This window comes from Chroicocephalus ridibundus, chromosome 7 (assembly GCF_963924245.1).
Source record: "Chroicocephalus ridibundus chromosome 7, bChrRid1.1, whole genome shotgun sequence".
Lineage (NCBI taxonomy): Eukaryota > Metazoa > Chordata > Aves > Charadriiformes > Laridae > Chroicocephalus > Chroicocephalus ridibundus.
This window is the reverse complement of record NC_086290.1, coordinates 22,570,187-22,590,683: the sequence shown is the minus strand read 5'-3', so window position 1 is coordinate 22,590,683 and position 20,497 is coordinate 22,570,187. Positions and strand designations below refer to the sequence as shown.

Here is a 20,497-nt window from a genome sequence, read left to right as displayed (position 1 = left end):
CTTCACGGCTCCGCTGTGGCTCCGGGGCGCGGTGGGAGAACCCGGGGTGGCAGCAAAAGTCCCGACGAGGGTGGGATTCGAACCCACGCGTGCAGAGCACAATGGATTAGCAGTCCATCGCCTTCACCACTCGGCCACCTCGTCCTGCTCCGCAGCGCGCACGGCCCCGCCCCTTCGCGCCGCCAACCAGCCTCACCTTTGCCCGCGCCGCCGGTAGCTGACGTCGGGCGACTGAGAGTACGGCCCGGGCAAGGCCCGGCGCCGCGCTAGGTGCGAGGGTCCCAACCTCGAGCCTCGGAGAGGGCAGTGCTTTTTGCCGTCCCTCCTGGCTGGGAGTCGGGGGCGGGCCGCCATTTTGCTGCCTCGGACAGCCCCGCGGCTGCGTGAGGGGACTCTGGGGTGGCCCAGCCCCGTCCCCGCCGTAGCCCACGCCTCCAGGCCTGCTCCTCGCCGCCGCCGCGAGGCGGCCCTGCAAAAAGGCCTGCCTCCTGTCCACTTCGCTGCCTCGCACTGGAGGGCTCCCCGCGCCAGGCGGGGCGGCAAAAAGCGCTGCCCTCTCTGAGGCTCGAACTCAGGACCTTCAGATTATGAGACTGACGCGCTGCCTACTGCGCTAAGAGGGCAACCACGAGCTACTAACCTGCCGAGCCTCCAGCCAAAGATCCCGGTGAGGGCCGCGGGCCCGTCCCTCAGTGCGGCAGGCAGCCCCATGGCGCGCCGGGCGGGCCGTGACGTGCCCAGCGGGGCAGCGGGGGCCCGCCGTCAGGCTGGCAGCGGGGCCCCGCGCCGGCTAGCGAGGGGCGGGGCCGGAGGCGGCGCGGGGCAGGACGAGGTGGCCGAGTGGTGAAGGCGATGGACTGCTAATCCATTGTGCTCTGCACGCGTGGGTTCGAATCCCACCCTCGTCGGGACTTTTGCCGCCGCGAGGGTGGAGCTGGGGACCGCCCGGGCTGGCGTGTCCTGCGGGCGAGGCTGGCTCAAGCTCCTGCCTGGCACAGGGTGACTGCGGGCTTGACTCCCAGCGGGGCCTGAGCCCCGGGGGGGGGAATCTAGCAGCAAGTGCCTGGTCCACTGCATCCTCCCAAAGGGAAGAGGTCACCGGTGTCCCCACTGTAGCGTTTGACTTTGGCAAGAGGAAATGGAGAAGCCCAGAGGGAAGAAATTGAAGAAGCCATCTAAACGGGCAGCCAGGACCTGGCATGGAGGTGGCTGGAAGTCTCTTATTGGAGACTCATGGAAAAAAAAAAAACCACTCAGAAATCCTTACAAGGGCTATTACTGCAGAAAACAGCTGTTAAGCAGTTAAGATAACCCTCTGAAAGAGGAGGGTGCAACCGGAAAGCTAAGTGGGACACGTGAATGGATCCCACATAATCCACATAATGGACACCTTGGGGAGTGAGGGCAGAGAAGATGGAAGGGATTTCCATCAGAGGTGTTGGTGAACGTGCCTATTCATCTAACTGCAAAAAAAAAGAAAGAGAGCAAAAGGCAGAGTGCAAATCCCATCTTGCACACAGTAGGAGCCCAGAGGGGGAGAGGAAAGTGCCCCATGCCGCCCCGAGCTCTGGTTGGCACTGGGATGCCCAGTGGCTCTGGACGACCTGCCTGGAGAGGGACCCGGCAGAGGCATTAGCCCTCTCCTGCAGCTAATCCTGGCCATGTGACGAGCCCTGGCACTCTGGGAGGGTAACTGAGATGCTGCCAGGTCCCTCCTGCCAGCCCTGCTAAGTGTGAGAGCCCAATGGGCTGGCTGCAGGCATTGCAGCCGTGCCAGGGGGACAGGTCCTGCTGCTGCTCGTGGGGTTTGGAGGTGCTGCAGAGCAGGGGCAGGAGCAGGACCTGGGTGGGAGGGAAGCCTTGGTCATCACTGTATCCAGCGGGGGACCCTGGGGAGCCTGGGCCTGGCTGGAGATGTGCCCCAAGGGCTCCTACGCCAGCAGCGTCAGATTCAAGGTGCAGCCTCTGCACCACTGCCCACAGCTGGTCCAGGGACCCCTCTCCCATGGGGAGATAACCCCCCACTTCTGTTCCCTTGCAGGTAGAGCCGCCCTAGGGGGTGATGGAGGATGATGTGGCATTCAATGGGATTCAGCTGCACTGCGCCCATGTGTGGGACCCCAGTGGTGGCCACACAGCTGAGTCCCCAGAGTGGTAGGAGAGCCCCCAGCCTACCTGTCCCCTCCTCATGGCTGGAGAACCTCCTTCACAGCTCTCCCAGCTCTGAAGGGCTTGCATTCTCCTTCTCCCATATTCCCCAGCCTCAGCACTGACCTCCTTCTCTCTCCTGTATCTAGGTGAGGCTGCTGTTTGGAAGCCTGCTGGTGTCCCCACTGAGGATGCCTGGTGGGCTTCGCGCTGCAGGTCAGGTAACCCAGCGTGGGCTCCTGAGCAATGAAGTGGCCACCACTAGCACCCTTCACCTGCTCCGATGGGCATATCCTGGAGGGGTCGCAGTCCACCTGGGGCCAGCGGGGCAGCTGGAGCCCCCAGTGCCCCAAGGCAGTGTGCGGCATCCAGACATGGCAGGATCCTGCATGGGGGCTGAAGAGGGATGACACAACCCTGAATGATCTATGTCTCTTCTGCTGCCCATAACGAGCTCTGGAAACCCACTGCAGGACACCCGATTCCATGACCCAGCTTCACAGAAGCCTGTGCCCAGGGTCCCCTCTCCCAGGACCCTATGTCCACTGAGGTACCACCTTAGCCCTGGTACGCTCAGGGGGCACCTTCCCCTTGTCTCCATGGGCTCCATCATTGCACAAGTGCAAGTTCCCCAACACCTATTCTGCTTCCCAGAGACGCTCCCAAGTCCTTTCTGCCCCCACCCAGACTTCCAGATATTCCCCAGCATCTCTAGGACTGTCCCTGTCCTACCCTGAAATGAGTTCTCAGTAAAAGCATGCACCCAGACTGCGCCAGGGAATTTCTGTCATTGGGAGGGGACAAACCAGGGCAGAGAAGTGGGGAGCCATGGCCAGCCCTACCAGGACACAGGGATGCACAACCCATTGAAGGGGATGACTGAGAATTTATATCTGCATTGTCCTCAAAGGGCAAAAGGATGGGAGGCTGTGGGTACACAGGAAAATCTGTGTACCCACATCCTGAAAATCCTGATGGGGCAGATGGGTGCATGAGGGACTACTGGAGACCCCTACTTGAGGCACAGATGCCCAGCTTGGGGCAGGGAGGAAGGCACCTCTAGGAGTTGAACCCAGGATCTCCTGTTTACTAGGCAGGCACTTTAGCCAGCTGAGCCATGGAGCCCACCTGCCCTCAGCTGTGAGGAGCTGTGGGCTGCCCCACAGCCACAGGGGGTACTATGGCCACAGCCCCTGCCCATCTGCTGCCGCCCCACCACCAGGGTCACCCTGCAGAACCAATGGGCCTGGGCACAGGGTTGGGACCCTGGGGACAGGGAACATTCCTGTGTGTCATGCTAAGCTCAAAGCCCCAGTGACTGCGGGGTGTCCCTGGGAAATAAAAGTCAACGGCTGGGTCCGAAATGAGCTCTGTGCTGCCTGGGTGGTAGTGGCCAGTGGTGGGTGCCCAAAAGGAGGGCTAGTCCAGGAGCCGAACCCGAGACCTCTCACACCCTTAGTGAGAATCACGCCCCTGGATCAATGAGCCCCTGTGTGCAACTGCCTTGTCACCCCCAGAACGTGCTGGCCACCAGGGTGCTGGGGGGCCCAGGTGCCACTTTTCAGGGATGGGCCCTGCCGTCAGGCCCTGGGGAGTACAGCAGGGCTGAGCGTGTGTGCAGGGATGCACTAGCCACCCTGGAGACTTTCCCACTTCCCAAGAAGACAGGGGGCACCCAGGGAATGATGGTCTGGGCACAGGCCAGGTGTACCTGCTGGGTATCAAGGGTGGGGGCTGTGATGGCCGAGGGGTGAAGGCGTTGGATTCGAAATCCAATAGGGTTTCCCTGCGCAGGTTCGAATCCTGCTCACAGCGAGAGATTGTTTTACCCACTGCTGTGTGAGCTAGGGGCCTGGGCCTGGGGCAGCGGGGGACAGGGGCAGGAGAAGACTGGAGTCCGCAGCAGCCCCAGCTGTCCACCTCGCTACCGCGCCAGCAAGCCTGCTCCCAGGCAGAGTGAAGTAATGAAGGGCAAGAGCTGTGGACCACTTACCCCGGGGCCAGGTGAAATCCTCCCTTGTGAGGTGGGACCACCCAGGGTGGTGGGTGGGGCTGGGGACCCACAGCAAAGCCATGGGGTATCAGTTGTGTGTTTATCTGCAGTTGCTTTTACCAGTGTGCTGTGGGCCAGGTGGGACCCGCACCAAACACAGGGCTGAGAGGCCAAGGGGAAAAGCTGGGGAGCCCTGTGCAGGCTTGGGGTATGGTCCCACCTTCAGGTGTGGGAGGACCTGGGTCCAACTCCCAGAGGAGTCCTCCCTTTGGGCAAAGCCTGCCCTGCTTTTGCGTGGGGAGTACACAGTTCATCTGGGGTCAGCTGTTGTCTTTCATCCCCTTGTTCCCTCTGACAGTCACTTCAGGGTTTGGCTGGGCAGGGCGAGTAGGGCAGCTCCCTCTCTAGGGTGCCCTGGCATGGAGTGTGGGCACCCACTATGTCCACCATGCACCACTGCTGTCCCCCCAGTCCTGGGACAGCCATGCCCATAGGCAGCCCCAGGGCCTTTCTGTGGGGCCTGGGGGCCAACCTGCCAGCCCTGCAGCAAGCAGCGAGGGGGCTTTGGGGAGGCAAAAGTACATGGAGATGCTGGGGGTTGAACCTAGGGCCTCTTATACACAAAGCATGCACTCTCCCACAGAGCTACATCCCCTCTGTGGGCAATGGTGTGCCCAGGGGTCTCCACTGACCCCCATGGACCAGCTGTCCCCATGGCCACTGGGGCCAGGGCAATTATGTGCTGTGGCCACCTCTAAACGCTGGCCCCACATCCTGGGGGGGGTCTTCCCTGCTCCAGGCTGTGCCAGGGTCAAAAGGCAGTATCAGCCACCCTCACCAACCCCAAAGATTGTGTGGGAGAAATGGTGGGAGTGGACTGTGGTGCACCCCACTTGTTGGTCCAGTGGTACCTGGTGCAGAAGGGTCGGTGCCATGCCCTGGCTGGGCACATCCCTGTGAGCAGGATGGACCCCCAAGATCCATCAGTGCATGACCCAAGGTTCTGTTTTTGGGGTCAGGGTCCTTGGGGCAGAGTAGGATGGGCAGTGGGACAGGGGTGGGGCAGGAAGGGGACTTGCTGTCTTGTTAAGAGTGTAAGTCTGATATGTGGCTGAGGGAAGTCCTCCCATTGAGTCAGGAGGTTCAGAAAGGACCCCCTTGCTTTCTAAACTCCTTCTCAGAGGGGAGTCTAGGTGTGGCTATGTCCAGTCTTACTCCCAGACTTGGTCAATGGTTTATGTCTAAAGGACGTAAGTACATTAGCCACTTAGTCAGAGTCAACATTTGCCTGTTTCAGAGCCCTGTCAAGGACTTTCACTGAGACAGTTTTGGAAGTTGGAAAGTTGGAAAGATAAATGATTTATTAAGGCAGCAGATATAACAAATTTGGAATTGCCGTTGATAAATACACTTACTGCAGAAATCAAGCTTGAGTTAATAGTTCAGTGCTTTTGTTAATGATATTTTGGTGGGTAACATCTGGTGTAGTCAGAGGCACAAGTCTTCCCAAAGAGGTGTCCCTGCTTGGGGAAGGGAGAGGTCTAGGCCCATTCCAGTAGTTGGAACTCTCACCTTCAAACTGGAGGATTCTAAATGCCAGATTTATACTTTTAGCGAGGTGGGACTAAGTCATTTATTGCGTGCCAACTAACTCTTAACAAGACTTGTGTTCGGTACAGAGGCACGGTTGCTCTCCCACTGTTTTTGAAATAACATCGGGCTGTGATGCCTCTGCCTCACACCAGGTGTCACTCAGCTGATCTGAGCCATCTGTCCTGGTGGTCTTGGCAAGATAAGGAGGGTATGCAGCTCTCGCTCGGTCCCTGGTGCTTATCGGTGCTTACCAGTGCAAGATAAGCATGTAGCTTAACTTTTCTCAAGTCAGATTCACAACGGCTCCATATTGACACAGACAAACCTGGTAGCTCACCACACTTGGCCAAGCATCATCCTCACAGCCAGGGGATGTAGCTCAGCGGGAGAGCGCTTGCTTTGCATGTAAGAGGCCCTGGGTTCAACCCCCAGCATCTCCATGTTCTTTTTTCCCCCCAAACCCATTGTTTTCCAGGGCTTCATTGGAGCGTGCTTCCCTTTGGTGCCTGCCCTGTGGCTAGGCTCTCTGCTCTGCTGCACCTGGATTTTTTCCCAGCCATGGGTGAATACCCCAGGATGTCCCCTTTTTGCAACCCTTGCATGTGTGGATACTGGGGCTGCCAGGAGGAGCTGGGGCTGTGCAGGTGGTCCTGCACCAGGCTGGGAAGTATTTTTTTCCCCAGAGACAGAGCCCAGAGCAAAGGTGGGGTGCCCCCACCCAAGGGTGGAAAATGTGGGGCTGTGATGGCCGAGGGGTGAAGGCGTTGGACTTGAAATCCAATAGGGGTTCCCTGCGCAGGTTCGAATCCTGCTCACAGCGACTGATTTTATCCATAGCAGGGATGAGGTGGGGGCCAGGGTAGTCTCTCCCTACGGGAACCCATAGCTGGAGAGCAGTGTTCCAGCCAGGCCCTTCTCCTGTGGTGGCCCGGTGGGGCCATACCCTTGGTTCAATTCCTGGCACAGCTGGGATTTTGGGCACAGATGGGGTGGCACTGCCTGGGACAGGCAGCATAAACAGCTCAGCCATAGTCTCCTCTGCGGGGAAGGTTCCACCCCTCCAGGGAGCGAGATGGGGCTAAAACATGGCTCAGCCATGGGCACAGCTGTCTCTCAGGGATGACCAAGCAACGCGCTGCTGCCACCTCTTCCCTGGTGGGCGGCTCTGCCTGAGGACCACAGTGCAGGCTTGCAGGCACACACAGTCTTTTGAGAAGATGCCTTCCAGAGGCAGAAGTAGAGTTTATCACTACTGTCCCTTGGAAGGGGTGGGCTTAAGGAGGCAAAAAGCTTGGAGATGCTGGGGATTGAACCCAGGACCTCTTACATGCGAAGCAAGCGCTCTTCCACTGAGCTACATCCCCCACCTGCTAAAAACACTCCAAGGGGGTCCTCTTGACTGTCCTATCACTCTTGACTCTATGGCTTTTGGAGCTAGAGCACTTACAGCCTATGGCCGTGTCCAGGTGCCAGCCCTGCAGCCAGGGCAGAGCAAGGGGCACCTGTGAAGATCCATTAGGGATAAAAAGAGCTTTCTAAGGTCCCATCCCAGCCCATCCAGTTCTCTAAGTACTGTAGGCCAAGAAGGGGGTACCTGCCCCTTGCAGTGTTCTTCCTCATTGGTCTAGGGATATGATTCTCGCCTCAGGTGAGAGAGGCACCGGGTTCAACTCCTGTACAAGTTCTCCGTTTGGACACCAGCCTTGCTCAGCTGGTGGCATCAGCCCAGTGGGACCAGGGCCAGGGTGGCAGGAGGACACCAGTGCCTGGTGCAGTGGGGACGGACAAAGTGTTTAGCATGGGCACGTCCCCACAGCCAGGATCTCTATCCTGCAACAATGGGGATAGTGGCGTGCAGCCACTGGTGGCCTGGTTTTGGGACAGAGCAGGGTGAGCAGTGGGCCACTGGGGCAGTGGCGGGAGGTGAGGGGAGATGGCCAGGCCCCCACCCTTCCCCATGCATAGGGGATGTAGCTCGGTGGGAGAGCACTTCCTTTGTGTATAAGAGGCCCTGGGTTAAGCCCACAGCTTTTGCCTCCCCAGACCCCCTCCCTGACAGCTGTGGGGCTGGCAGAGCAGAGCTCCCCAGACCTCACAGAAAAGCTCTGGGACTGCCTGCGGGCACACCTGGCGTGAGGATCCTACCTGGCACCTGTGGGCAGCAAGGAAACGCCCACAGCCCTTTACCTTCCCTCTCTGTGAGGTGTGAGGGTACCTTCTGCCCATTCCCAAGGGGCTCTGGGATGAACGTTGATGTTTGCAGGAGTTGCCGTCCTCACCTCGTCCCTGCAGGGGCTGTGCCTAGCAGTGCACAAACTTGAACACAGGAAGTTCCATCTAAACACAAGGAGGAACTTTGAGGCTATAAGGGCACTGGCACAGGCTGCCCAGAGAGGCGGTGGAGTCTCTGGGATCTACGTAGGGCATATGGGCACGTTTTCCCTTCCCGAGGGGGCTGAGGGTCTTTCTTGGGGTGAACGCCAGTGGAGGGGGGAGCAGCTGGGCAGGGGGAGGGCGGTGGGTGCCCAAAAGGAGGGCTCGTCCGGGAGTTGAACCCGGGACCTCTCGCACCCTAAGCGAGAATCATACCCCTAGACCAACGAGCCATGGTGCACCCTTTGCACCTGACCCACCTGCTGTCCCAGAGAGACCCACAGCCCCGCACACTGCACGGGCCAACCTCATGCACAGTACAGGTGGTGGCTACCCCACACTGCTGCCCTCTGGCCATCACCTACCCCAGGTCTCCTGGGGACGTGCCACAGGGTCATCAACGGCTGTCGCTCACCAACTCAGCAACATGCTACACGCCCCCACACACCGCTCACATCAACGCCTGCTTCCTCACCTCTCCTGGCTCTGCAAAACCTGGAAAACTACAGGGGACACTCTCACCCTCCTGCCCTGCGGCCATCACAAGCCCTGCCTGAGGCATTGCTGGGGGTCACTCAGACGGGGAGCAGAGCACGGTCCCTCGTGCAGGAGCCAGGCACAAGCTGCAGGGATGCAATTCCCCTGACTCCCACCTCAGCTCCCTTGCCTGGGCACCCACCAGGCCACCAGGGAAAATCTCTCCCTGTGAGCAAATCTGCACACGTTATGCCTATTGGATTTCAAGGCCAACACCTTCACTCCTCGGACACCACAGCCCCAGCCCTTGACAACTGGGAGGGACACCTGCCCCCCGCCCAGGGCACCCCCTGCTCCCCTCTGGGCACCCTGCTCTCCAGGGAAGCGGGAAAGTCTCCAGGGTGGCCGGTGCCTCCCTGCACACACCCTCAGCCCTACTGTGCTCCTCAGGGCTTGGCAGCAGGGACCATCCCTGAAAAGGGGCTCCTGGGGCCCCCCAGCGCCCCAGTGCCTGGCACAGGCTGGCAGTGCCCAGGCACCTGCGCATCACGGCCTAGGGGTCCCGGGCTCTACCCCTGGACAAGCCCTGCTGTGGGCCACTCACCGCTGGGCACAGCCCCTGCAGGGATGGGGCACACTGTCCAGCCACAACTCGGCCGCCTGTCCCCTCTGCTGGCAGTGGCCAAAAGCAAGGCTTGTCCAGAAGTCCTGGGCTGCGTCAAGAAGAGTGTGGCCAGCAGGTCAAGGGAGGTCATCCTCCCCCTCTGCTCTGCCCTGGTGAGACCACATCTGCAGTACTGGGTCCAGTTCTGGGCTCCCCAGTTCAAGAGGGACAGGGAACTGCTGGAGAGGGAACAGCAAAGGGCTACCAAGATGATTAGGGGACTGGAACCCCTCTCTTATGAAGAAAGGCTGAGGGATTTGGGTCTTTTTAGTCTGGAAAGAAGACGACTGAGGGGGGATCTTAGCAACACTTATAAATACTTCAAGGGTGGGTGTCAGGAGGATGGGGCCAGGCTCTTTTCAGTGGTGCCCAGCGAGAGGACAAGAGGTAACAGGCACAAACTTGAACATAGGAAGTTCCATCTAAACGCGAGGAGGAACTTCGAGGCTGTAAGGGCACTGGCACAGGCTGCCCAGAGAGGTGGTGGAGTCTCTGGGATCTACGTAGGGCATATGGGCACGTTTTCCCTTCCGAAGGGGGCTCAGGGTCTTTCTTGGGGTGAACGCCAGTGGAGGGGGGAGCAGCTGGGCAGGGGGAGGGCGGTGGGTGCCCAAAAGGAGGGCTCGTCCGGGAGTTGAACCCGGGACCTCTCGCACCCTAAGCGAGAATCATACCCCTAGACCAACGAGCCATGGTGCACCCTTTGCACCTGACCCACCTGCTGTCCCAGAGAGACCCACAGCCCCGCACACTGCACGGGCCAACCTCATGCGCTCTGCATGCAGGGGCTGCCCCACGATGATGCCCTCTCCCTCCCCTCTGCTCTCCACCCGTCACCTCCCTCACCCCACACACGCAGAAGGAAAACGGACATCTGGGGGACTCCACTCACCATCCTCAGAAAATTACACTGCCCCACCTACCTCAGCCATACAAACTCCGGAAAATATCACCCTCACGCCTGGGACCCTCCTACCTTCTCCACCCCTCCCTCACCTTCTCCTTCCTACACCCTTGTCCTGAAAACTGACAAAGTCTCCACCCTTCACAGGGCATCGCCCAGACCCACTCTGCTCCACACGGCCTGATGGCAGGGCCCGTCCACAAAAAGCGGCACCCGGCCTTCCGGGACTGTACTGCTCCCCCCAACAGTACCTGCCACAGCCTGCACTTTGGCGTCTCTGGGCCCAGGGGTATGGCTGGCGCTTAGGCTACGCAAGGTCCCGCGCTCTACTCCTGGACAAGACCTGCTTTGGGCCACTCACCGCTGGGCACGGCCCCTGCAGGGATGGGGCACACTATCCAGACACAACTCGGCCGCCTGTCCCCTCTGCTGGGACGGTCCCGCTGCTGCCGGGAGCGAGGTGCTGCCCCATGGGGCAAAGAGACACGGCTCAGCCATGGTCAGGCTCGGCCCCTCCTGGGTGGGGAAGGGGCAGCAGGGCACAGCAGAGCAGGACGGTGCTGCCACCTTGTCCCTGGTGGGCAGCTCTGCCTGTGGGCTGAGTGCAGAAAAACATGTTGCGAGTCTGCCCACAGCTGTCCTCCCAGTCCCAGTCCCCTTGCCGGCCTGCCGCCACCTAAGGGACACCCGGTGTCTGCAAACTCCTGAAGCCCAATGTCAGCAGCTCTGCAGGGCTGGGGAAGGAAACAGCAACTGGGATTTTCTGGAGAAATGAGAAAGCCAGGTAGAAGGGCGACATTGGTTCTGGGGGATGCCCCATGGAAGGCAGAAATGATGCTGCAAAGCACTGGCCATTTTAACCACTGCAATGGCCAGGGACGTGGTTTTGAGGATGAAAACCACCGGAGACAGTGGGAATTGGAGATGCGGGGTACTAACACCCTGAATTCACCTCCAGCTTCTGGCTCCATGAACCAGGGATGGCAAGAGGGACCTCCTTGCTCCTAGAGTGTGCCAAGAGCTGTGTGGGCACCAGAGACTGGGGATGTAATCAATTGCAGCATACCAGCACATTGGTCTAGGGGTATGATTCTCCCTCTGGATGTGAGAGGTCCTGGGTTCAACTCTTGGACAAGCCATCCTTTTGGGGGCAGCCACCTTCCCCAGCGGCACAAGGGACCATGGCGTAACCAGGGCACAGCAAGGGCGGAGGTATGCAGAACAGTGGGTTCGATCCCATGTCCTAACCGGCATGTCCCTGTGGGCAGGATGGACCCCTAAGAGCCATCAGCGAGATGCTGCTGGGTGTTTGGGCAGGGAAGCAGATGGAGGAAGGGGTGGGAAAGGGCAGTTGGAAGCAGCACTGGGCATGGTATAGCAGAGTGGGTACTGCGAGCAGCGTGTGCCCTGAGGGTCTGTTTCTGGGGTCAGGGTGCTGCACGTAGAGCAGGGTGACCACTGTGCAGAGAGGCAGCAGTGGGGTGTGAGGGGAGTTGGCCAGGCCCATAGTCTTGCCCATGCTTAGTGGGAGAGCGCTTGCTTTGCATGTAGGAGGCCCTGGGTTCAACCCCCAGCATCTTTATGTCCTTTTGCATCCCCAAATAAAACAGAGCAGGGCAGTGGGTGTCTAAAAGGAAGGCTTGTCCAGGAGTTGAACCTGGGACCTCACACACCCCTAAGCAAAAAATCATAGCCCTAGACCAACAAGCCAGGATGTGGGACTGTGCCCCAGGAGAGCTCCTGTCCCCCACAGCCCCATAGGGTCCCTGCCCCAGCCCTGCCTGTGTGCCAGCACAAGTACAAGGGAGAGCAAGGAGTTCCCTGTGCCCAGGAGCTGCTGATACCAGGGGTTGGGGACCTCCTCCCCAGTGGAGGTCCACCTTTGGCAGCTGGCATGGCTGGAGGGTGCTACGGAGCTGTGTTTGATCCTTGGCGTTTTAGCCTCCCTGCTGGGTGGCAATGACTGAGCAGGGGTTGGTCCCCTACCCAGTTCCCCTTCCCAGCGCTGGGGTTGAGCCAGGCCAGGAGGAGATAAATGGAGTGGGGTGAGCACTGGATGTCACCGGCACTTGCTGCACCAGGGCGTTGCTCCTGGCCACTCTGTCCCTCAGTGTGTATCATGCACCTCTCAAAAAACTGAAGACTTTGGGGGTGCCTGAGCCCTCAGAAGCTGCACTGAGATTGTTTGGGTTGGTCTTGTGCACTCATGGGTGAGCCGGGCAGGCAGGTGATGTCACGGGGACCCTCAGGGTGCTGGTGTTAGCAGTCAGACAGAGAGCCGAGACAGATGCAGTCACCTCGGGGCAGTGCGGGGACGGAGGGCAGCTGGCAGGGCTCTGCCGGGGAAAGGGGAAGGGGGCAGCATGTGCCTGCAGGGGCTGGGGCCTCAAAACCCAGCTGGTGCTGGTAGGGAAGGTGTTGGGCTCTCTGTGCCAGGGGCCTGGGTCGGTCAACTATGAGGGTGCTCCCAGTGGCAGATAGAGAAGTATTTGGGGGCTGGAGTACGCCAGACCTGGGGCAGCGGTGTGGGGCATGGGAGGAGAGGGTAGGCAGAGGGTCAGATGTGTTGGGGGGCACCCCACAGCTGAGGGCAGGGGGGCACCATGGCTCAGCTGGTTAAAGTGTCTGTCTAATAAACAGTTGAAAGAGTGGTGCCTGGGCCTGCAGGCTGTTTTTCCTCCCTGCCTCAAGCAGGGGGCTCTGCTGGCAGTTTCTGCCCTGTTGGAGCCTCCCCAACCCCTCAGTCCCACCAGCCCCACTTGGTCGAAGGATTTTCCTTCTGACCCCTTTCCCTGGGCAGCTCACACTGGAGACGTGACCCAAACTATCTCCAGACCCCAAGGGATTTGGGAAATAAAGAGGTATGCTGGCTAGACCCCCACCATCTTCCACATTAATTTGCACAACTGCTGCTGAATCCAGCAGGAAAACCCTCTGGACATATGTTGAGGGAGGGTGGATGGGTGATGGTGACGTGATGGAGACGTGCAACAAAGCCTGGGAGACACAGAATTTTATGTCAAAAACAAATGCCACCTTGCCCTTTGCCATCCTCTGAATACAGGGACTGAAGGGAGCATGGAGAGGGGCAAATGAATCGCAAACACCTGCTTGCTGCCCTGCACCAGGCTGATGGGTAGCTGGCTGCCATGGCCAGGCAGATGGGCTGCCAAGGCTCTGCCTGCCCAGCCTGGCTCCCCAGAGGACACCTGAAAGGACCAGTCACAGCTCTGCAGCCTTTGGTCAAAAAGGGGAAAAACATTCCCCAAAACAATGGGAACTGAGGGGGCTGAGGGGGGAAGGTGATAGACTTCTAATATGTTGTGGTCTGCATGTGTGGGTTCAGATCCCACCATTGTTGCGACTCTGGGTTTTCCCCAAGCAGTGTGAGCCTTTCAGCCCCCAGTATGGCCAGCTTCCTTTTGCCTCTCTCTGTTTTGATTGTGCATGTTAAATACACGTCTGCCTCTGGATCGCTGTTCCCACCTGACAAACCTGCTCCCTGTTGCTCAGGGACCTGTGTTGCCCTTCTGCGCAATGTGCTGGGCTCCATGCTCCTGTGCAGGAGCAGGGTACTGTGCCCCATTCCCTGAGCCCTCCTGCCAGCCAACTGTGTGCTCTCCAGGAGGCAAAGCACCAAACCATGGGCACGGAAGGTCAGCAATGTGCTGGCCAGGCAGCAATGTGGGCACACCCTGAGCCTGGGCACTGCTTTTTTCCCCTTCTGCTCTGTCAACCAGTTTATTCCTTTCTGCATCTCATACACAAGCCCTGGGCATCCCTGTCACGCCAGTGGAAGCCAAAAGCCAACCTGGACAAAGCTGTGCCTTGCTGAGACATCGCCATGTCCTAGAGGTGCTTTCTCGAGGATGGCATAGCTGCTGTGTATTGGAAGTTCCCTCCTGTGTCTGCAGCAGTGCTTGCAGTGGAGGTTCCCATGGCAGGGGGGTTGGAACAAGGTGATCTTTAATTGTCCCTTCCAACGCAAACCATTCTCCAATTCTATGATTCCTGGGGAGAGGAGAGGGTGAACTACTGCAAGATGAAGAGGAAAGAGGCAAAAAGACCCGCCTGCTGGGAGGTTTTTGATTGCTGAAATCGTGATCTTGCAGAGAGGGAAGCCTTGCATTTCTCAGAGCATGTCTGTGCTTTGATGCAGCTGGGGAAACACGTTGTGCCAGCCTTGCAGGTGTCTTCCCTGCTCCTGCTCCTTTGTTCCGTGGATGAGGATGTGGCCAAGCAATGCTGTGGCTTGGAGGCAAGGCAAGGACGCTCAGGCTTAGCTGCCCACGCTGAAAGCCCTGCACTGGCTTTTTGACCTTCCCTGGGGCCGCATTTCCTTCCTGCACCTTGGGGAGATGCCCCTGGGAACAAGCTGGGAGCTGCTTCCCTCTCCTGAGCCAGAAATGGTGATCGGGCTGCAGGGAAACACCAGCCCTGTCCCTTCCTGCTGCCATGGGGCACTGTGGTGCTTGGCCAGCTCTGCTGCCCTGGGAAAGGGGGATATCTGCGCCTGAACAGCCAGGCACCCTGCAAGAAGGATGCAGGGGATTTCTTGTGGAAAAGGCATGGGTTTTGGTGTACAGGGGTTAGAGCCCTGGAGGAACACCAGCTTGCAGATGGAGACTGTGTCCATGCCAGCACATGCCTGCCTCTGCCCTGGTGTGTGGTGACAAGGCCTCCTGGGGGGGATGTGCCAGCCTTGGTGACGCCATGGAGCATCAGCCCACCCAGGGACCTGACAATTATAGGGGACATGTGGCGGCATGAAACTGGATCATCTGCAGCCCCAGGGCGGCACATGGCAGCCGGAGCCTGGCTCTCCCCAGCGGCACTGGCCGGGCTCTGCTCCCAGGGCTGCACACAGTGGCCCTGAAGCACCCCCGAGTCTGCCCCGGCAAGCGCACAGGCAGCCAAGGATGCTCTGCGGCTGCAGTGGAGGGGCAGCTGCCCGGGTGGGTCTGTCTGCCTCAGGATGCTGCCTCCTGGCACTGGGGTGTCCCGCTTGCCCATCAGCTGCCTGGGAGTGGTCCCTGCATGTCATACTGCTGGCAGGTCAGGTGTGGGCCTGGGGCGAGCCCTGGGTGAGAGCGCTGGATGCAGGTGTTCCTTGGAGATGGGATGCAGTGGGTCTGTTGCTGCTGCAAAATGTGCCTTTGCCTTTGGCTTTCAGAAGAAATTTTGGGGCCAGGGCAAGCTTCCACCCTCCAACTGGTCTCAGAGGCATCTGGCCCCTGGGTTGTTGGAAATAAAAATGCAGAACAGTGCAACTGGAGTTGCAAAGTGCTGCTGGGGCTGGTGATGCAAAGGGAAACACAGTAAGTGTTGGTCCAGGGCCATGTTTCTCCTTGTGCCCTTATCTGCAGGAAGAACCAAAGCTTAGATGGCCCCACGTCTTGGATCCAGGATGTGCAGAAGTTAAAAAAATGGGTCTCACATGTTTGTTTTGGTGAGATTTCCTCGGATTTGTTGTTCCTTCAGAGAAAGCCATGTCTTAAGTAGAAAGTGCTCATTCCCCAAAATGAATATAGGTTGGAAAATCCAGTCTTTGTCTTTCTCCCAAATACCTGCATTTGCAGGAAGAGCTCTTTCCCATATGGTTTTTCTTTGTTTCAATCTCATTTATTACACAAATCTGATTATTTTAAATTCCTGACACATGCCTTTTGTTTCTCTTGTCCCCTTCTCCAGGCAAAGGACTTGTTTCAGTACACAGATCCACTCACATTCAGTGACATGCTGTCTCTAATTGCTCCTGTGCATCCATGGATATTATTCTGGGATGCAATGCTTCAATGTGAGCAGAACCTCAAGCACTTAAACTGGGTAGCAAAACTGAAACACACAGTGAGGCTGCAAATCAGAAGATCCTCGCCTGTGTCTGTAAACCTGGAAGAGAGTCCCTCAGGAAGGGCTGTTTTCCCCAGGATCACGTGAGAGCACAGAGGCACAAAAAAAAGATAGAAGATGATTGGTGAAGGGGAAGAAACCCTGACTGACAGAAGAAGAGTTTCTTAGGCTGTGGGTCCAAGGTGCACCTGTGGCATCATTTTGTTCTCCAAGAGCGGTGCAAGAAACAGAAAGGTAAAGCTTAAAACAAAGCCTCATCTTTTCCTGCTCACCAAATTGCCACTTAGGAGGTTGTGATGAACCCACAGCCTCCTACCTTACTCCAGCAGGCTGGAAGGTTGCTTCTGGCTGAAGCATGTGTCCTCTGCTGCACCTTGGAAAAGCTGATTTCCTCTTTCTCCTTCCAGAATTATGTTAAAAATAGCTGGGCTTGATCCCAGCCCTTCTGAAAGGCTTTTTTTCTCTTGCAGGCAGGGCAGGAAGGAGTCACTAGGGACAGTTCAGCGCTATCAACAGTGCCTCTACAAGGCCAAGTCACCCTAGGAACTAAAATAACCCCAGAAATCCTACAAAGCATATCTTTAACAGTAATGCTGACAACCCACAGCCCCACACATGCATAGTACATGTGCCCTGGTACTACCACGGTTTATTCCAGGGCAGAAGATATTTGTGCCTTCATCTGGGCTCTGCTGGCATGAAATGAGAAGTCTTCTTCAAATTTTCTTTGCCCCTAGAGCCTGATGGCTCATTCCCCTGCTTGGGACCATGTCAGCAACTCCGTCTCCCCAATGTGCAGGTGATTCATGTTTAAGTGCAGGTCGGTAGTTTTGCGACTCCCTGGCTGTTTAGCAGCTAACAGGCTTTCAGCAGAGCAATCTGGTGTCATGCCGCAGCCTGTAATTAAAAATGTCTTGACGATGTCACTCCATCACAAGGAAGAACAGCTGTGAACTTCTGTCTCACTGCTGTTAGCATATCCAAAGAGCAGGATGGAAAGGCTTTTGGACTCGGAAGTCAGCTCACTGTGCAAAATTAGTAAGTTTTAGTGTGTGTCACCTTCAAGGAGTGGACTCCAGAGCCCATGGTTACTTTGCTTTTAAAATTTGATGTGCCGTCCAAGCAGAATTCATACCCCAGACATGAGGAATAAAATCAAAAAAAGGCAAAATCCTCTAAGCGGATCCAAAAGCATAATGATTTGGTCATGCTGGGCTAGCTCAAGTCCCTGCGTCTGCGTCTTTAGCACCTGGGCAGATGGGGCAGCAGAAATGTCCCTCTGGCATTTTTCTCCCAGCTGTGCATGGTCCCCCAGCGCCCTCACCCCTGCAGCCCCCCTTGGTTTTCCCGCCATCAATGAGACCGCCGTCACAGGGTTTACCTTCAGATGTGTGTTTCTCATGTTCAGCCTAAACCCCTGAGCTCACCTCAGGTGCACTGGGGAGCTGAATCGGTTGTGCTTGGAGGAAGGTGGGGAGTGATGTGCCTGCCCTAAATTCTGCTGAAACACTCTCCTGCCTCATGGCGTAAGACCTAAAATGTACTATGGCCTTAGGAAGCATGGTAATTAATGCCTGTAGCCTGAATCATTTCAATCTTACTCAATATTAAATGGAAGCAAAACATGACAGATGAAAGAGGGAACTGTTTAATCAGCCGGGGGAGCTTTCCAGGAGAAAACTGCTGGTTGTTGGGGATTTTCAGGTGGAAGGTATGCACCTGCTCCCCCAGGGGCCGGAGCACCCTATAAAATCCTGACGGGCCACCTGGCCCCACCACCTGCTCTTAGCCACTGCTGCTGCCTCCACTGCCTGGGTAAGTTGAGACAGGCTCTGTCTCCGTCTCCCCATTGAGCTTTCACCAGTGCCTTGTGCCTGGTCCTACACAAGAGTACAAGGTTAGTTACCTGACTCCCTCCTGCATGTGGAGGATGTTGGGGAAGGGTTTATTTCTGCCGCAAAATGAGGAGTCGAGGTTCAAAGTGCGAGGGGTTGCGGGATGCAGGGCTTGCAAGGTCCATAACTGCATAGCTGGGTGCATCCTGCACAGTTTTACTTGCCGAAGAAAAAGAAAAGAATAGCATGTTCACGGGTTGCAGGGAACGATGTGTTCCTGTTTGCAGAAGGGCAGCTGAGGTCCGTTGTATTTTGGGATGGGATAGCTCAGCTTACATTAAGTCTAGCTTGCTCATGTTGTATTGATTTTAGTGGGTTTTGCTGCAACTAGTTGTGTCTCGGTGAGTGTTTCGCTTGCTGAAGGCTTGCCATTAGCTCGAGGGCAGGCAGCATTCAGAAGTGGGTCTGCTCTTGGTGTTTTCAGTATTTCATGCCTCCAGCTTTCCCAGACATGCAGCTCAAACCAAACTTTCTCCTGAGTGGCTTATGGGGTGAGGGAAGGGGGAAGCCAATTCCTGCCCATTTGGAAAGCCTTCCTTCAGGGTTTCTAAACCACCCAAACTCACCCTCTAGCTATCTCTCCCACGCCTCTTATTATGGAAGCTGCTAAATGAGAGCTCAGCAGGAATGGACCAGGCTCTGCCTTGCATTTACAACCTGGCTCTGGCTTTCAGGTGTACGTCCTCGTGGAGCGATGTCCTGCTACGACCTGTGTCTGCCCTCCTCCTGCAGTCCCCGGCCACTGGCCACCAGCTGCAACCAGCCCTGCTTCCGCCGCTGCGGGGACTCCACTGCCGTCATCCAGCCCCCCACCGTTGTGGTCACCCTGCCTGGGCCCATCCTCAGCTCCTACCCGCAAAACACGACGGTGGGGTCCACAGCGTCGGCGGCGGTCGGGAGCTACCTCCGGTGCTGTGGGGTCCCTGTGGCCTCCAGTGGTTCCCGGGGGCTGGGGAAGGTGGGACTGCTGTGCTTGGGTAGCAGGCTGTAGGGGTGGCCCCAGTGGTCACCTCCTCCAGCTGATGCCAGCAGAGCATCTGCGTTGGGAAGGAAAAACAAAGCGCAGGACCAAGACTGGGGAAGAGGACTAAGGAAATGCCCATGGGTTTCCCAGCTGTGGGGGGTACCTGCAGCTCTCCCAGGAGTAAGGGAACCATGCGAGCTTGTCATTCAAGACCATGCCTCTGTATACCTTTTCCTTGCTAAGCCTTACTTTATATTTCCACATAGGTGTCACACCGTGTGGTTCTACACAGCATTTGCTACTGGCTGGGTGAAAATGCTTATAGTGGGTTGTAGACAGAAGATGATAGTTGTGGCAGAGGAAAACCTTGTAGGGATCAGCTTGTCCTGGAGTGGGGTTTATCCATTTCTTTACTGAGCGCTGGAAATGCACTTCTCATACTCTGAACTGGTTTATTCTCCTTCTCCTCATTAAAGTTATGCTACATCATAGCCTGAGTCTTCTGGTGTTCCTTGTGCCTCTGGTCTGGAGGCAACTTGGTTTTTTGTCTGAAATGGGAGTTTCTCCTGTTCAGCTCCTTGCTGAGCTGAAGTGTGTGTTTTGCTGTGACCAGCCCAAAGGCAACTTTCTCAGCCTGCAAACATCTCCTTCTGCCCCATAGCAAGCACCTGCTTAGGGAGAACTTTCCACAGGAGGAGATTTGTTGCCTGTTTCCTTGAGGAGATGGGAACATGAAGGTTTGACATTTCAAAATGGCATTTACCCTGTGTTTTTCAGCAATTTTGGGGGTGAACTAAGGAGGATATGTGTGGGGTCAGGGAAGAAAGTCGGAAGTAGGCTTCTTGGGAGATGGTCCTTTGGATGGTCATCCTACACCCAACTCACCCAATGTTTTATGGGTGACGATGAAGAGTAAAAAATTCCTAAGATATACCAGGGCAAAACCAGACCTCAAGCATTAGGCTGTTCATTCTTGCTTTTTATAACAGCATGTGGAAAAAGAGGCCTTATACAAATAAGTGGGTGGTGATTCAAACTCAGATAGCCCAGATGACAGTGAAGTGTCTGCATCTAGCTGTATCTCTTAATGAAGCAGCAGAAATGTTTTGCTCTGTGCTGCTGCATGCATGTGCACAGGCGCCACTGCAACATTTGCTTCAAGTGAGCCCTGTGAATAACACGACCTGAATATACCTGTGTCCTGGTGCTAGTATGAGAGCTCAGGGGATGGCGTCCCACCCCAATACGACTGCACCTTTTCCAGCAGCCTATGCCCATAGTACCATCCCCAGCCCCGTCAGAGACAGAGGGGTGCCTGCAATGTGAAACACAGTGCAGCATTACCCAGCCTTCCTCTAGACACACAGACATTCAGGTGCCCAAATTTGCTGAGACCTGTAACCGAGTGCTGATTGATCAGAGGTGTCATGGGGAGAGGCATCCTAACGTTTGTAAGAGATGCCAAGCATGATGGCCACTCAGAGCTGTGGTAATGCCGTCAGGAATGATACATAAACAGAATAATAAAGATAGGAAGAAGAAACTATAATTTCCCTATGCGCTGCAGACAGAGGTGAGAGCAACAGCTGGTCTGGCACCCAGCAGGGAACGTAGCTCTGCTGCTGAGTGGAAACAC

General features: G+C 56.8%; 1 protein-coding gene and 9 non-coding genes across 10 annotated transcripts; 5 read left to right on the top strand and 5 right to left on the bottom strand.

Moving 5' to 3' along the window:
• Positions 1–62: 62 nt before the first annotated feature.
• TRNAS-GCU (transfer RNA serine (anticodon GCU)) lies at positions 63–144 on the bottom strand. The gene has a single exon. It is a non-coding gene; the product is annotated as a tRNA-Ser (tRNA).
• Positions 145–550: 406 nt separating this feature from the next.
• On the bottom strand, positions 551–623 carry TRNAM-CAU (transfer RNA methionine (anticodon CAU)). Its single transcript has one exon. It is a non-coding gene; the product is annotated as a tRNA-Met (tRNA).
• A 203-nt stretch (positions 624–826) lies between these two features.
• TRNAS-GCU (transfer RNA serine (anticodon GCU)) lies at positions 827–908 on the top strand. The gene has a single exon. It is a non-coding gene; the product is annotated as a tRNA-Ser (tRNA).
• Positions 909–3,881: 2,973 nt separating this feature from the next.
• TRNAS-CGA (transfer RNA serine (anticodon CGA)) lies at positions 3,882–3,963 on the top strand. Its single transcript has one exon. It is a non-coding gene; the product is annotated as a tRNA-Ser (tRNA).
• A 2,139-nt stretch (positions 3,964–6,102) lies between these two features.
• On the top strand, positions 6,103–6,174 carry TRNAA-UGC (transfer RNA alanine (anticodon UGC)). Its single transcript has one exon. It is a non-coding gene; the product is annotated as a tRNA-Ala (tRNA).
• Positions 6,175–6,472: 298 nt separating this feature from the next.
• On the top strand, positions 6,473–6,554 carry TRNAS-UGA (transfer RNA serine (anticodon UGA)). Its single transcript has one exon. It is a non-coding gene; the product is annotated as a tRNA-Ser (tRNA).
• A 472-nt stretch (positions 6,555–7,026) lies between these two features.
• On the bottom strand, positions 7,027–7,098 carry TRNAA-CGC (transfer RNA alanine (anticodon CGC)). Its single transcript has one exon. It is a non-coding gene; the product is annotated as a tRNA-Ala (tRNA).
• A 1,170-nt stretch (positions 7,099–8,268) lies between these two features.
• Positions 8,269–8,340, bottom strand: TRNAP-AGG (transfer RNA proline (anticodon AGG)). The gene has a single exon. It is a non-coding gene; the product is annotated as a tRNA-Pro (tRNA).
• Positions 8,341–9,867: 1,527 nt separating this feature from the next.
• TRNAP-AGG (transfer RNA proline (anticodon AGG)) lies at positions 9,868–9,939 on the bottom strand. The gene has a single exon. It is a non-coding gene; the product is annotated as a tRNA-Pro (tRNA).
• An 8,652-nt stretch (positions 9,940–18,591) lies between these two features.
• Positions 18,592–18,888, top strand: LOC134518580 (beta-keratin-related protein-like). Its single transcript, XM_063341533.1, has one exon. It carries the CDS (start codon positions 18,592–18,594, stop codon positions 18,886–18,888), a length of 297 nt encoding a protein of 98 aa, XP_063197603.1.
• The last annotated feature ends 1,609 nt before the right edge of the window (positions 18,889–20,497 follow it).